General features: G+C 38.9%; 1 protein-coding gene across 1 annotated transcript in view; it reads left to right on the top strand.

The window, feature by feature from the left end:
• PARP8 (poly(ADP-ribose) polymerase family member 8) overlaps positions 1-14,334 on the top strand; it is a 133,052-nt gene that overhangs the window by 61,105 nt on the left and 57,613 nt on the right. Inside the window, exons 2-5 of the mRNA XM_026865796.1 lie at positions 2,955-2,992; positions 9,389-9,478; positions 10,759-10,829; positions 13,245-13,322. Of these exons, the coding sequence (XP_026721597.1) occupies positions 2,955-2,992; positions 9,389-9,478; positions 10,759-10,829; positions 13,245-13,322 (277 nt within the window). The remainder of the gene's footprint in view (positions 1-2,954; positions 2,993-9,388; positions 9,479-10,758; positions 10,830-13,244; positions 13,323-14,334) is intronic.

Below are 14,334 nucleotides of genomic sequence, written 5' to 3'. Positions count from 1 at the left end.
GGGGGGGAGGTTGGTGGAACTATAATGTAAATAGTTCCAGATTAAACACACCCAGCATAGTAAACTATTACTTCTGCAGAGTCAAGGATTAAACTAAGTTTGTTCAGTTTTTTAAACTGAGTCAGTAGTGTTTCTAATCAAACCTATTGGTTTATTTCAATTGGAAGTAAATATCCTATTTTCAGGCATATTGTTTTTAATCTTTGGTTCACATCTCCTTTAAACACTTTCCTCTGAAGTGGCAGCTCAGGCTTATCAGATTCCATTACCATTTCCAACATGCTACCATTTAATTTTGGTTTGGCAGATAGATTTTCTATTAATGCTTTTCAGATGGAGGTGACATCAGATTTTGGAGAGCAATTTTTTTCTGTAAGGGGACTTTTTTATTACTGGGATCACAGAATAATTGTACTTTACATGATTTTTACCTTTCCTTTTTCCTGTCTGATAATATTCATCATTATTAGTGAGACCACTGCTGGATTCTGCGGACTCTGGATCAGACCCTGAATTTGCTTACAGTCATTACAGTCATTACAGTCATTACAGGGCAAGCTAATCTGCATCGTCATGAACCTTTTCATTTTAGTTCTGTCTCACAAGACCTACAGTATATTTTTTTACTAGTTTCCATTTAACGTCACCACAGCTGCTGTTGCCACAGATACAACATGATGAAGAAAAAGGAAAAGCAACACACTTTCATAGGGTTTATGCACATATGCACATAGAGTAATTACATGGGGGGATGTCTTGTGGTGCAGACTACCTGGTCGACCTCCTGCTCAAAGCAGATGTTAACTTTGAGCTCAAGTCCAGCTTCAAAGTTGGATTAAGTTGCTGAGGGCCTTATCCAGCTGAGTTTTGAATAGCTGCACTGATGGAAATTCTGTAACTTGCTCAGCCACTGTTCTTGTTCTCCATATGAAGAATTTTTTATACATGCCTGGAATTTCCCTGCTTTGCTGAAGTTTTTAAATTGGATTGAGGTGTTTATTAAGTTAGAATATGGAGTTCTAGATTTTTCTTTTCTTGGAATAAAAGTACACACTTGAAGATAATTCTATATAATGATAGTCGAGCGAACCCATACACATCAGTAAGGGAGGCAGCAAAGGGGTGTGCAAGCAGCCAGTCAAAAAGAGTAAAACTGAAGTACCTCTTTTAATAGTCGAAGGAAGAAGTCATGGTTATAAACACATCTGGAAGGTGGGTTTTGCTAAGAACAGGCCCTTAGTTAACTTCATGGGGTTTTTTTTATGGGTTCTGTTTTGGGGTCACTTCACAAGGCAAAATTCTCCACACATGACTTCAATGAGATGTAACATTTCCTTATTTTGGCATATTTCCCTATTTAAAATGATGATATTCTATGCTGTGACAGATTAATAGGATTTAAATACCCCAGTCTTTAAGGAAAATGATCCAAGATGAGGGGATACAGGTGCTGTCTGTTCCAAATGTCTGAAAATAATTAAAAGAGGAAAATCACAAAATGTTGAATTTACACAGAGATGGAATTTAATTCTGGCTTGACTGAGTTTATCAAGACTTGTGTGGCTAAATCTGTTGTCAGCTGTAATAAACACTCTCTCTGCTTCAATTTATGTGAAAATTTGCAGCTGTTGAAGAAACAGGCATCTTTGCCTCAGTCAAAAAATACATAAAGTGAATTATGCTAGAATACATGATGTGCAAAACAAGGTGACAGAGCTGGGTGGTAATCGACTGACTCATGGAAGAAAGTGTGAGGGACATACTTTTTTGTATTGATTGCCTCCTACAAGTCATTAGATCATGAAAGTGGAGCTTGTTTAACAGCAGTCCTTGAGAGGAAAAAAAAACCAACAAACATACATGGTTTTATTTTATAGTCTACCTGGAAGCTGTATTCATGTAATTTAGACAGATCCACTGAATTGATTTTCAGCAGTGTACAAAACATACCAAAGTGTACTAAGAGGACTGTGCCATTCTGCCTTTGTCTGCTTAACTCACTACAGACATGAACATGTGCCATGTATTTTTTAAATGTGTAAGTTGACACATGCAATTTATAGGATTTAGGACTGGAAAGAACATGAATTAAACAACAGAAGGCTTTCAGCATGCTGCAGAGTTGAATGATTTTAATGCAAAATGAAGATGCACATTAACCTTAAAAAAATCAATAACTGAGCCAGACCATCATGCCCATTTGTCCTGCTCTCAGCAGTGAATTTAGTGGAGAACTCACTGGGAGATAGGGAAAGCAAATGTGAACTGAGCTGGAAGACGGGGTCAGTGTGACTATATGACTGTTTTCTGATGAAACAGATTCAGGTAGTCCATGTAGTAAAGCTACCCTTTAGTGTGACCTTGACTCTTTCAAATTTGGTTTGAACTCAGCTTGGGAAAGAGGTACAGATATCAAATAAAATTGCCACAACTGTTATAAATATGCGGTTTTGATGAGAGGAAGGAGCCCAAGCCATCCAGAGCCTTTGCTGAGACTACAGGGACATATAGAAGTGCCCCAGCCAGTGAGAAAGGCTTCCTACAGAGTCTTGAGTAAACCCCAGAAACCAGATGCAGGAAAAACTGAGCTTTTCTAGTTCTAGTGTTCAGAGCAACTTATTTCTTTTTTTCTTTTTTTCTTTTTTTTTTTAAGTGTAAGTACAGATATTGTGAAATCTTACTCTAAAGTAAATATAATACGGTCATTATATTCTTTTTAAGAAGGTTGAAATCGGGATGTGCCAGTTTAGCAAAGTAAGCTTTCAAAATGGCCATGTCACTTTTTATTTTAGCTGAGTGCTTCAAAAGCTATTGAAATAGCTGTTACCTTCTGTCCTGGAAACTGTCAGAAACCTATAAATAAACAAAATAATACAGGAGCAGGGAAAAAATGTAATGTCAGCAGTTAATGTTGTTATTAATTCTGTTTCTTTTGTTTTCTTTCTTTTTTACAGTGTATCCTACTCAGTGCATGTCTCTGAGGATTACCCAGGTACAGTGCAACATTCCTGTCCATGACATACATATGCATGTTATTGCAATTTGCTATATTCAGATGAGAATGTCTGAAAGGGTGTTGATGTCTTTCAGGCACATCCTTGTGCTAATCATTTTCCATGAGCTAGTATATTTTCACAGTCATTTCTCCTTTTCAGGCTTCATTTATCAGCTAGGTCAGGGTGAGAAAACCTGGTTCACAAGTTTACAGAGACTGGAACTTGTGATGCTTTCCGTGTCTGCAGCCAACAGTGATAGGAGTGAGAAAGTGCCCAACTCCTCTTTGGCATGGTAGATAAAGCTTGATATTTCAAGAGGCTGAGCAGTCTGACATAGGGCCAGCAAAGCACTTCTGCATTAGACCTTAATGAGACTACTCACATTCTTGAAGTCAAGCCTGTGGACTTGTATTGATGCTTCTCGAGTCTGTTGGAGCCAAGGGTTTGTGTATGGGTATGTCTTTGATAACGTAAGCTTGCAAAGCTGTTCCCCGCTGCTCAGTCATGCCTCCCTTTTACACTCTGAACTGGGTTGGCAAAAGCTTTTGTGTAACCGTGTGGTCAGTTTAGATGAGGGGAGTTATTCATATGCAAGACAACAAGGCAAGAGCAAAAGCTAGTTTTTGGCTAGCTTATTTCCCTGATTTACTGCACAGATACTTCACGTGGCACTGAGGTAAGCAGAGTGGGAAGCAAGGATGAGGGCAGACAGGTGCTGTGCAAGTAAAGGTATCTGGTATTACTCTTGGATTGCACCACATTGTGTATTTTGCACATGGGATTAGTTAATAGTGTAAGTACCATGAATGATATGCAACCCTCTGGCCTTTTTTGATCTTTATCCATAACAGCTCTATGATATTTCTGAAGCAAATACTTCTTGTTTCTTTTAGAATCTCTGAAGAAGTGAGGCTTTGATCTTCACTGATAAGCAGTCTGTCCAAAACATCAGTGTGTTTGAAGCAGATATAGAGAGAAATTGAGATCAACAGTGATGCTAATACAATGGATTATGTGAAATAATAACAAACTTAATGAGAGATGGGGGTTTTTAATCGATAAAAACTGGAGGGAAGACTGCTACTAATAATAGTCTTTTCAACATGTAGTAAGGGGAGAGACTGAGATTCATAGTACACGCAGTCATACCAGTGATAACTTGATTTACTGATTACACTATTTACCTGACAATGAACAGAGGGACAAACAGTTGAACAAAATCTTCATTGTATGTTATTAATTTGTTTTATTAAACATCACAAAACTTGATCTCTGGAAACCCCTGACTAAGTGGCAATCACTGAACCAGCAGTTACACCCACGGTACATGAGTTCTCATCTCCTGGCAAACTCTTCTGTCTGACATGCCTCAAACTTCCCATACAAATGCTATTTGCAGCATGTCCTGATAGCCTGAAAGCCTGAGTGACTGTGGTGGCTCTAAAGCCTAATAATATTCTCTGCCATCATCCCCTATATTTTAAAGCCAGATAGAATTTGAACATTTTACACTGCAGCTAACTTGGGAGGCAGGGGGTGTGTGTGTGTGTGGTGTGAACCAGCTGCATATGTTTACTGATTAAAATCTAACCCTTCAAGTCTCTGGAAGACCTGATTTTATTTGTATCTCAAGCTTTTGCAGGATGTTTGTTTGCTTTGTGATGAAGAGGTGATTAGTGTGTTAGGAATGATAACGACTTTGCCATTTTACAGCTGTGGTCCTAAAAATACTTATTTTGAATTGGTGAGCCAGATTCTTTGTCTCTGTCATAAATCTCTAACTTAACATTACTGCTAACTGTGGCTCTTTTTTCTAGCAGGTATTTTAAGGGATGTTTCAGGGACATGTCAGGGTCAGGTGCAATGGTGTCAAGTCTAGGAAGCTCTGTGCTGATGTCCCCAACTGGAAAGTGATCTTGAAGTATTGTCACTAGTTGATAAAACAGCACGTGCTCATCGAATTTCTCACAGGATAAATCTTTGCAGATCAAGGTTTAAGTCCATTACTGTGTAGCTATACCAAAGTTATATTCTTTGAAGATTAAGACTGTGTAATACACAGTGGAACAAATTTGGAAATCCAGGAGAAGGCTGTTAGAGTTGATCATCATAGAATCATAGAATGGTTTTTACTGGGAGAGATCTTAAAGACCATCTAGTTCCAACCCCCCTGCCATGGGCAGGGACACCTTCCACTAGACCAGGTTGCTCAAAGCCTCATCCAACTTGGCCTTGAACACTTTCCTTAGGGAGTGGGCAGCCACAGCTTCTCTGGGCAACCTGTGCCAGTGTCTCACCACCCTCACAGTAAAGAATTTCTTCCTTATGTCTAACCTAAAACTACAATCTTTCAGTTACACTATTTCATTACCCCTTGTGCTGTCACAACACTCCCTTGTAAAAAGTCCCTCCCCAGACCTATAAGGTCTCCCTGGAGCCTTTTCTTCTTCAGGCTGACTAACGCCAACTCTCTCAGCCTGTCCTCATGAGGAAGGTGCTGCAGACCCCTGATCATTGTGGCCTCCTCTGAACCTGCTTGAGCAGGTCTGTGTCCTTATGTTGGGGCCCCCAGAGCTGGACGCAGGACTCCATGTGGGGTCCTAAGAGAGCAGAGCCAGAGGGGCAGAATCACTTCTCTCCTCTCGACCTGCTGGCCACACTTCTCTTGATGCAGCCCAGGATAGGGTTGGCTTTCTGGGTGGTGAGCACATTTCTGGCTCATACCTAGTTTTCCATCCACTAATACCCCCACACTCTTTCTCAGGGCTGCTCTCAATCCACTTTTGACCCAGCTTGTATTTGTGCTTGGGATAGCCTTGACCCATGTTCAGGACCTTGCACTTGGCCTTGCTGAACTTCATGAGGTTCACATAGGCCCACCTCAAACCTGTCTCTGTATGGCACATCCCTTCCCTCCAGAGTGTCGACCGTACCACACAGCTTGGTGTCATCAGCAAACTTCCTGAGGATGCAGTCAGTCCCACTGTTCATGTTGCCAAAAGATGTTAAACAGCGTCAGTGTCAACACTGGCCCCAGAAGAATAACACTCAGCACCGCTCTGCATTTGGACATTGAGCCGTTAAAATAAATTGCAAGTGCATGCAATAAATATATGAAAATAGAAGAGATTAAGTTACTATACAAATGATGTTCATTCAGCCAAAAGTGATACCACCACAAGTAAATTTTAGATACTGTAGGAAGAGCTTGGGTAATACATATACTCTAGTTGCCTGCATTGCTGTTATGTATGCAGCATCACCACTTCTTTGGCACTGATAACGGTGTGTAGCTATTGCTAAATTGCTTCATAAAGCACCAGAAGATTACAAACAGCTGAGCATTAAATCATACCTATGGGAACTGTAATATGACATGACAAATTTCAATAATGGAAGGTATTTGAAAGTTTCATAATTATGAGTGAAAGCTAAAATACGCTCACAGAGGCACACTGAAGAACTTAATAGGAAGAGTGTTGAGACAGTAATGTCTTGACATCACTGAAATTGTGAAAATATCACTGAAAATTTTAGAGGCAGGTAATAACAGTTCCAGCAAAATATTCCTGTAACTATTTTCTCATAACATTGACACAACTGGGCAAAGTAATGCTCCTAAAGAGCAGTTACAGAATATAACATCAATGAGTAGACTAAAGTCCCATTAATATGAGTGGATCATGACTCCAGTGAGAACCATTACAGCAGAAACCATTTTGCTAATGAATATATGTTCAGAGTGATACATGTTGACTGCCATAAACTTGTAGAACTGCTGTTTATCCTAGTGATTTGTGGGTTACACACATGTTAACAGAAACATCCTTTTCTTAGACCTCATTAGATTGCAGCAGAGATGGAGAGAACAAGTTTGGAAGCAAGTGGTTTGCTGCATCGCTCCTCTAAGCCCAGGCTCTACGTCCTCCACTTGAGAGGTGTTCCTGGGTGTAGTGTGTTAGAAAGTGGATGCTGAAGAAAGCAAACCAAAACCAGTATCTTAATTTCAGGATTCATTAGATTGATGGAAGGAAAGAAAAAAACCCTAATGGCTGCCAGATAGAAAACAAAAATTTGGCAGGGGGAATCATACTATCCAGCTGCCAAGAAAGAATGACAATGGACATAAAAATATAATTAAAATCTATAAAACCTGCGCAGCCCTTTTTTCCATATATGTATATCTTAGTAATTGTCTATTCTGTACAGCACATATTGTTTTTCCTAATTTTTCATACAGCAATAAGTTGTAGCACATTTATTTCCTTTCTGCCTTCCATATATATGTGGTGGTAGGTGTATTTACAGCCAAATGCTGGCCTCTGTTATTTCAGCTCATTTGACTCTATAGCAGTAAGTCCCACTCCCAAACCTGGTAAAGGAATGGGCCTGTGTTGTGTATGCCCAGAGCCATCCAGCTGGCTGTCACTGAAATGATGACAGCAAGGTGGAACATGCAAACAGACATCAGGGGGTTGCAGAGAGAGTGCGATGCAGCTGTGCTGGAGGCATAGCTCACAGCCTGTCCTGCCGACAGACAGAAGTGGGAGAAGGAGTGAATGCTGGCAGATGGCTGAAGGGACCCTGTTTTATTCGCACGGTGCTGTGGCTCTAAAACACATGCCTGTGCCAAGCGCATAGCCCAGCAGACGCAGACTGAGCTGGTGGAGCAGGTTGCTGTGCCCACTGGAGTGCAGTGCCCAGGGAAAGGTGGTGTCAGCCGCCTGCAGCAATTGCCTGCGTGGAATGTATGTATGTCGAGCTGAGTGCAGATCCCTCAGATTAACTCGTGGGACAGCGTGGGAGTGGAAGTAGGCGAAGGTGTGGGATAGTGTCAGACTTGGTAGATATGTGTGAATGTGGCAGAAAGGCTGTTTCACAGACAGCAGTCTGGGAAAGCCCCACGCGCCTGCCTGTGTTCAGCAGCGCAGCTGCGAGTTTGAAAAGGCAGTGTGGCACACCTGTAGAAGAAAGTGGTGACAGCACCAGGGCTTCATCTTGATACAGGCTGCTAAGAACCTCTGTAATACAAAAGGATAACGTTACTTAATTTACTGCTCAATTAATATTAACATCTTTTAACATTTCACTGGAAGCACTGCGGCCAAAGGGTTTGAGATTGCAGCAGTACGCTTAAAATTACCTGTGAGTTCACACACTTTGCTGATGTAAGACCAGAGTTTTCAGAATTATGATAAATCAAGTACTTGTTTCAGTTCTCTTATTTGCCTTTTTATCTGTGATTATCTTAGTTTTCAGCCTTTCTCCTCTAGAACATAAGTTTCAATTCATCCCAGATCAGTAGGAAACAAAATATTATTACTTTCATAGACAGTTTAGCAATTCATGCAAAATTAGCTTCTGCAGACACTACATAAAAACTTGCTGTTCCTTGTATTGTTCCTAAACATTTAGTTGGAAAGTGTGGTGGTTTAAGCCCTGCCGGGACTGGAGAGCACGTTGCTGTTGCCCCTTCCCCACCCTCAGCTGGTCGGGCTGGAAGAGGCACAAACCCCGGGTTAAAATAAGAAGAAATTTAATACAACGGTGTGATAAACAATCTGAACAACAGCAGTAGCAATGATAACAACAATGAACAGCAATAACAGTGAACAAGACAAAAGATATACAGAGAAGTACTGCAAATGGTCAGGGAACAGCTTCCCGCCACCAAGCCCACCAAAGAAAAAAGTTTCTGCCTGGACCTGACCTGAACCCGGCTGGAGATCCCTTCCCCCTCTCTCTCTGCTGGGGAAACTTAACCCTATACTAGCTGAACCAGGACAAAAGCCAAAAATAATCCCTAGATTTTGTGAGAAAATTTGGGATAGGCTTTCCATACTCATATCCACACCTAACACTTTTTTGAAGTGGGAGGAATTTATTTTTTTTTCCTGGATCAGGCACAAGAAAGGTTATCCACTGATTAGAAGATACTTCAAACAACCTTTATGTGACTAGGCAAAATGAGGCACAGGTATTTTGCATAACGGACTAGTAACACCCAGCTCTGAATACAACCTTCACTCTGCAGAGCAGATGTAGCTTGAGTTTTAGTGTCAAGCATAACAAAAAGCATAGAACAAATCATCATTTTGGAAGAGTTGGCTCAACCCCCCATAAGCCTTGTGAGATGGTTCAGAGCAGCACTTGGTGTGGTTTATGAAAGCCCTGACATCAGACTCCAGGGGCTTGCTTGTATAAAATTTGCGTCTTACTCTTCCATCCTTTTGGGATTTTTCTTTTGTAGCAATCTCAAAAGAAAAGAAAAAAAAAAAAAAAAAAAAACTTCTGGGGAGTGGTTTGTTATGGTGCAAGGTGGATGGGCAATGTGGGAAAGAACTGGCAGAGCACAACTGGACTTCACCATGCAAGGTGTTCTTCTTTCGTAGATAACACTTATGTTTCCAGTTCCGATAATGATGAAGATGTGTTAGTTACGACAGAGCCGATTCCAGTAATTTTCCACCAAATCGCTACAGGTAATCTTATGTCCCAAGTGTTGTATCACGTTCATATTTTGTAAGGAAAGACAAGATGTTACCTTCACTTAAAGGGACGTATGTTAATTTGTGCAATTCTACAGTTTCTCACAGTTGTGCTGTAGTAAACTGTCCTACATTTCAGAATAGAAGAAATTAAAATATTTCTTTTGGGCATCACCATGATTGTCTAAGCAGAATGTATTCTACTCTTTCAATGTCTTGCAGTCTGCGCTAAAGCAAGTCTCCTTGAATACAGTTAGAGGTGCTTAATACTTCCCAGTTACAAGTTTTCATGCTCACTGGCTTAGAATTTCACCAAATCTTCACCACTGGGGATGAAATAGTCTGTAACTACCATCACCTCTGATGAATTATTTCAGGAAATGTCAAACAAAAGGGTTCAGCTGTTTCACTAAATTAGATTTTCCCAGTGATTTTGGGAACCTCTCACTTGAAATTATTTCCCTACTTTCAAAAAGTATTTGATGCATGAAAGGGCATGCTTTTCAGACATATAGGCACATTTATAAAATATATAATAAAGATTTGTGTATACACTGAAGAGACTTTTTAGATATTAGCAGACAAATTCCCTGATGATTTCAAGCTGCAGGAGAAACTGCATACAGCAGTTCTTAATTCTGGCAGTTCTTCAGATAAGAACACTTGACTTTGCAGTCTTTTTATTATTATTACAATGCTATAGGGCTTTTTTTGCATAACACAGAATCAGTTTGAATTCCACTGAAAAACCAATATGATCTGCAGTCTCTGATTTCATTTATACCAATGTAAATCAAGAATAATTTTACTGAAGTCAGTGCAGTGGCACCCAAACAAAAACTGGCCATTATAATCAAAAGTTTTGATAGATTTTACTTGCAAATATTTCTGTAATTTAAAAAGAAATAAAGCCTGTCATCTAAAATAGAATTAAAACCTATGTTTTGTATAGAAGGTGATCTGATTTAATTTTGCTAAGGGGTTTTGATTTTTCATTCTTTCATAAGGTATACAAAAGTAATAAATGACACTAAATTGTAAATCACAGATTGGGAAGAACAAATCTCCTAGGTAGACCATCTGAGTTTCATTTCACAGTTAAAAATATGAGTGTTCTGGGATGTAGGGGCTTTTTAATTTTAGACTGTTGTGTTGTTAACTCTTAGATGCTTTACATATCTGTAACTTTTTGTTCCTTAAGTATTTCAAGTCTGCATATGCAAAATTATTTCACATTTTTCACAGATGTTCCCTATTTTCCCTTTTCTTTTAAGAATTAAGAAAAACCAGTGATGTCAACTACTGCTTATCCATAAAATCAAAACTACAAAGGGAGAATGGAGAAGTATGTATTTGTTGTATGCCTATTTTAAGCAGAAGTTATTTTAAGAAACAACAGAAAATAATGAAATATGAATGTTTACCATAGATTTCCTATCAAAAGTATGCTTGTGTGAACTGTATACATTTACACGTTTTAGATGATAATTGTAGTTCTCTGGGTTTCATGTGTGGGTTAACCAGTGAATCACTTAGCTGGCATAGGGATGTTCCCATCCTAGGAAATACGCTTTTGACGTTTATTTAATTTTTTGTTCAACAGTGGTGTATAGACTCTGTCTGCCCCAAAAATACAACTCTCCTGGAGAAGTAGGCTATGACTCCATTACCTTTTAACCTACTCTTGCGCATAGGACCACATCCCATTTATGAGCTCACTGCTTCTTTGTGTGGCCTACAGCAGCCCCACTGGAGGCTTTGGACTTCTGCATGACTCTAATCGCCATAAATAGTGTCTGGAGTATTAAGGCCTTTCAGTTACGGTTCTGTTTGTGCTGTGCCTCTGGCATGGGTCCCTGACCAGTTTCACAGAGACATTAATTCAAGAAGGAAGTGGCAGTAATGTGAAGTCTACAGGGCTTGACAGTCTTATGGGTGCAAAGAAGATAACACATAGGCTCCTACCTCAAGCAAGAAGTCGAGCGTTGTATCAGGAATTCAGATGCTTGACTTAAACACTACCTTTGGTAAGGCTGGTTGCTGAATTTCTTGATGATTGCCTTTTAGGCTCCAATCTGTATTTGATCCTGGAAAGGGGAGATAAGCATGCCCAGATAAACTAGTGTGTATGGTTGGTTTTTTTAACAGATGAAACCTAATTTGATATAAAAAGCTGCGCTGGAAGTACTTTGCTTCTAGTGCCTCATTCGTTCAGTAAACGTTAGAAAAAAATCAAGTGCAGGAAGAATTTACCAATTTGATTAAAAGCCTGAGACACATTTAGCTTTTATTAGACAGAGTTTGAGCTTTTATTTTGTTTTTAGTTGAATGAGGTGTTTAAATATGAAAGTACTGAAAAAGAAATCCTAACACTGACCATTTCTGTTGGCTAGACAGAGGCTTGATTAGGATAGTATGGGTTTGTCACTATTCTAATGTGAGAATTTAATTTATCTTTGTTTTGTGTTGAATTTTTATTCAGTTGAGTTCTGTTTTAACACAGACTTCCCTGTGAGCTAAGGTTATTCTAAACCAAAGAAGTCTGAAGTCACTTTGTTTCTTTTCAGTGAAGTAGAAGCAGAAATTACTTTTATGCCTTTGAGAAAATTGTTGTGAAATTGGCTGAAATACAGTTTTTGTCATATGCATATGAATAGAGCAGGAATTTAGAGGCAAAGGTAGGGAAATATGATTAGAATATATGACCATAGAAACTGGTGATGTGTATATTTGACATTTATGAATATATGGGATTTAGGGGTAACTTCTATTCTTTGATTCATACATCTGATTTCTCTTTCATTGTGGCAGTTCCGTGCCAGACATAAATACAAAATAAGCAATAAGTACATTGTGTTCAGGTTGAAGTCAAAAATTACGATTTTAGCAGGTGTTGTTTAGGGGATCCTTGTCAATATAGTGCCTAGTAATAACACATGGATTGTGGGAAACAAGAATTAATATTGTCAAGCAATTACATAATTATAAGTAAAGGTTCCATTGGTGGGAAGCAGAATATAACACTTCAGCTCATGCTGAGTTGCAGTCTGTACCAGGATCAGTTCTATTTACTTGAGTGCAATTATTCACAGAGCAGCATATTTAGAGCAGGTTTTACTTGGGCAAGAATATTACTTTCTAATCCTTAATTTTCAAAGTCTCAGAATGGAGCTAGTAAAAAAATTAAGTTTGAACTTTTCTGGCAACAGGCTGGAACTTCTGTTAAAAATAATAATTAATCAGCAACATGTCAGTTTTTCACAGAAAGGAAGTTAAGACATACCATGCTCAAACTTGAATTATTTTCTTAAATTATTGGCATTGATTTACCAGAATAAAGTATATTAAAATTTTATTAGGTCACTGGAACACCAAATTAATTAAGTCCAGAACCTCTCTTGGCAGGTAAATTACTATTGTTTAGCAGAAGCACAGAGCGAAGTATCCCCATATAGTCTGCTGAATTCCTCAGTTCTTTTAAATAGCCCACTGTGCCTGTAGCCAGACAAAATATTCTCTCTACAGCATATATTCAGGGTGTTTTTACGTGCCCAGTTAGTAGGTGATTGCTCTGTCTGATATTTCACTGTTCTTAAAACAGACCCTTAATACTTTCTTTGGAAAATGTTAGCAAAAAATCTCTTAATAAAGGGTGCTATGAGCTTATTTGTAAAAGCGTAATTCCTGTAGTTATAAATAGAACTATAAATGCAAGACAGCGTATAATTTGTATCACTGTTAACTCTTCTTTTTCATTAAGGAGTCAAGGCACAACAGCACAGTTGAAGAGGACTCTGAAGGAGATAATGATTCTGAGGAATTTTATTATGGCGGACAGGTAACAGGAAATTTTTGCACACGTTTCAAGAAATTAATATTTGAAAACCTTCGTTATTCATTCCATTATAAATTTATGACAATAATTAATTTCTTATATTTGTTCAACATCAGATAGAGTGCTATGTGTATATATATGTAGTATTTTATAGTGGAAATATTGAGTATGTTATACTGTGTATTATATCAAATGTAAAATAATTAGTTTGTTTACATTTGCAAAGCTGTAAGAATAGAAGAAGCCAGTACTTTTCAGAACGTTTGAAAATAGAAGCCAGTTGTTTATTTGCTGGAAATAGATATTCATGCTTTAAAGCTTCTTCCATTATTGATACATATGGGAAGTCAGTCTGGATCCAAATCTGTTTCCTTCTGGAGGACTAACATTTTGTAAAGTCAAGACCACTGCAATTTAATGGTAAAAATTTTATTACAACACACTTTTGGTCTAGGCAATAGTCCATTCTTTTTCTGAGCTCTACAGTTATACTTGCCTTGAAAAATGGTGCATATTTTTAGATGAATGTACTGGTCTGTGCGTTTCCCTCAGCAGAATTAGTTATTATTACATTCTCTTATATACTGGGAAATGAAATCTCTTCATCTCCTTTCCTTTTGCAATGTCAATAGAGCACTTCACGCTGCTAGTCTCTTTGTTCAGTTTTTTCTTACCTTTTAGTCTAACTATTGCCCCAAAGGAATCATTCCTCACTTAGGTTATTAAAGCTGTTTATTTCGATGGACGTTTTAACGAATTATAGTTCCTGTTTATGAAAGTTGTCACTGCCTCATCCTTGAGGCTGAAGCCATCCGTGCCCTGGGTGCAGAGCCAAGGCTGCAGGAGCATGCCAGTAGTGCCAGCCGGTTGGGTCAGTGCAGAGAGCGTGGGATGCTGATGAGAAGGACATCGCCAAGCCTCTTATCTTGCAGAGCCAACAGCGTGGTGGGATTTGAACACAAAATACATGTTGAGGTGCTTTACTCTAAAAAAAAGCACCCCCCCGAAAAGATAT

The sequence above is a fragment of the Athene cunicularia genome (genome assembly GCF_003259725.1).
Source record: "Athene cunicularia isolate RWA chromosome Z unlocalized genomic scaffold, athCun1 chrZ_part1, whole genome shotgun sequence".
NCBI classification, from domain to species: Eukaryota; Metazoa; Chordata; class Aves; order Strigiformes; family Strigidae; genus Athene; species Athene cunicularia.
The sequence above is the reverse complement of the archived record's forward strand: the minus strand, read 5'-3'. Positions and strand labels throughout refer to the sequence as shown.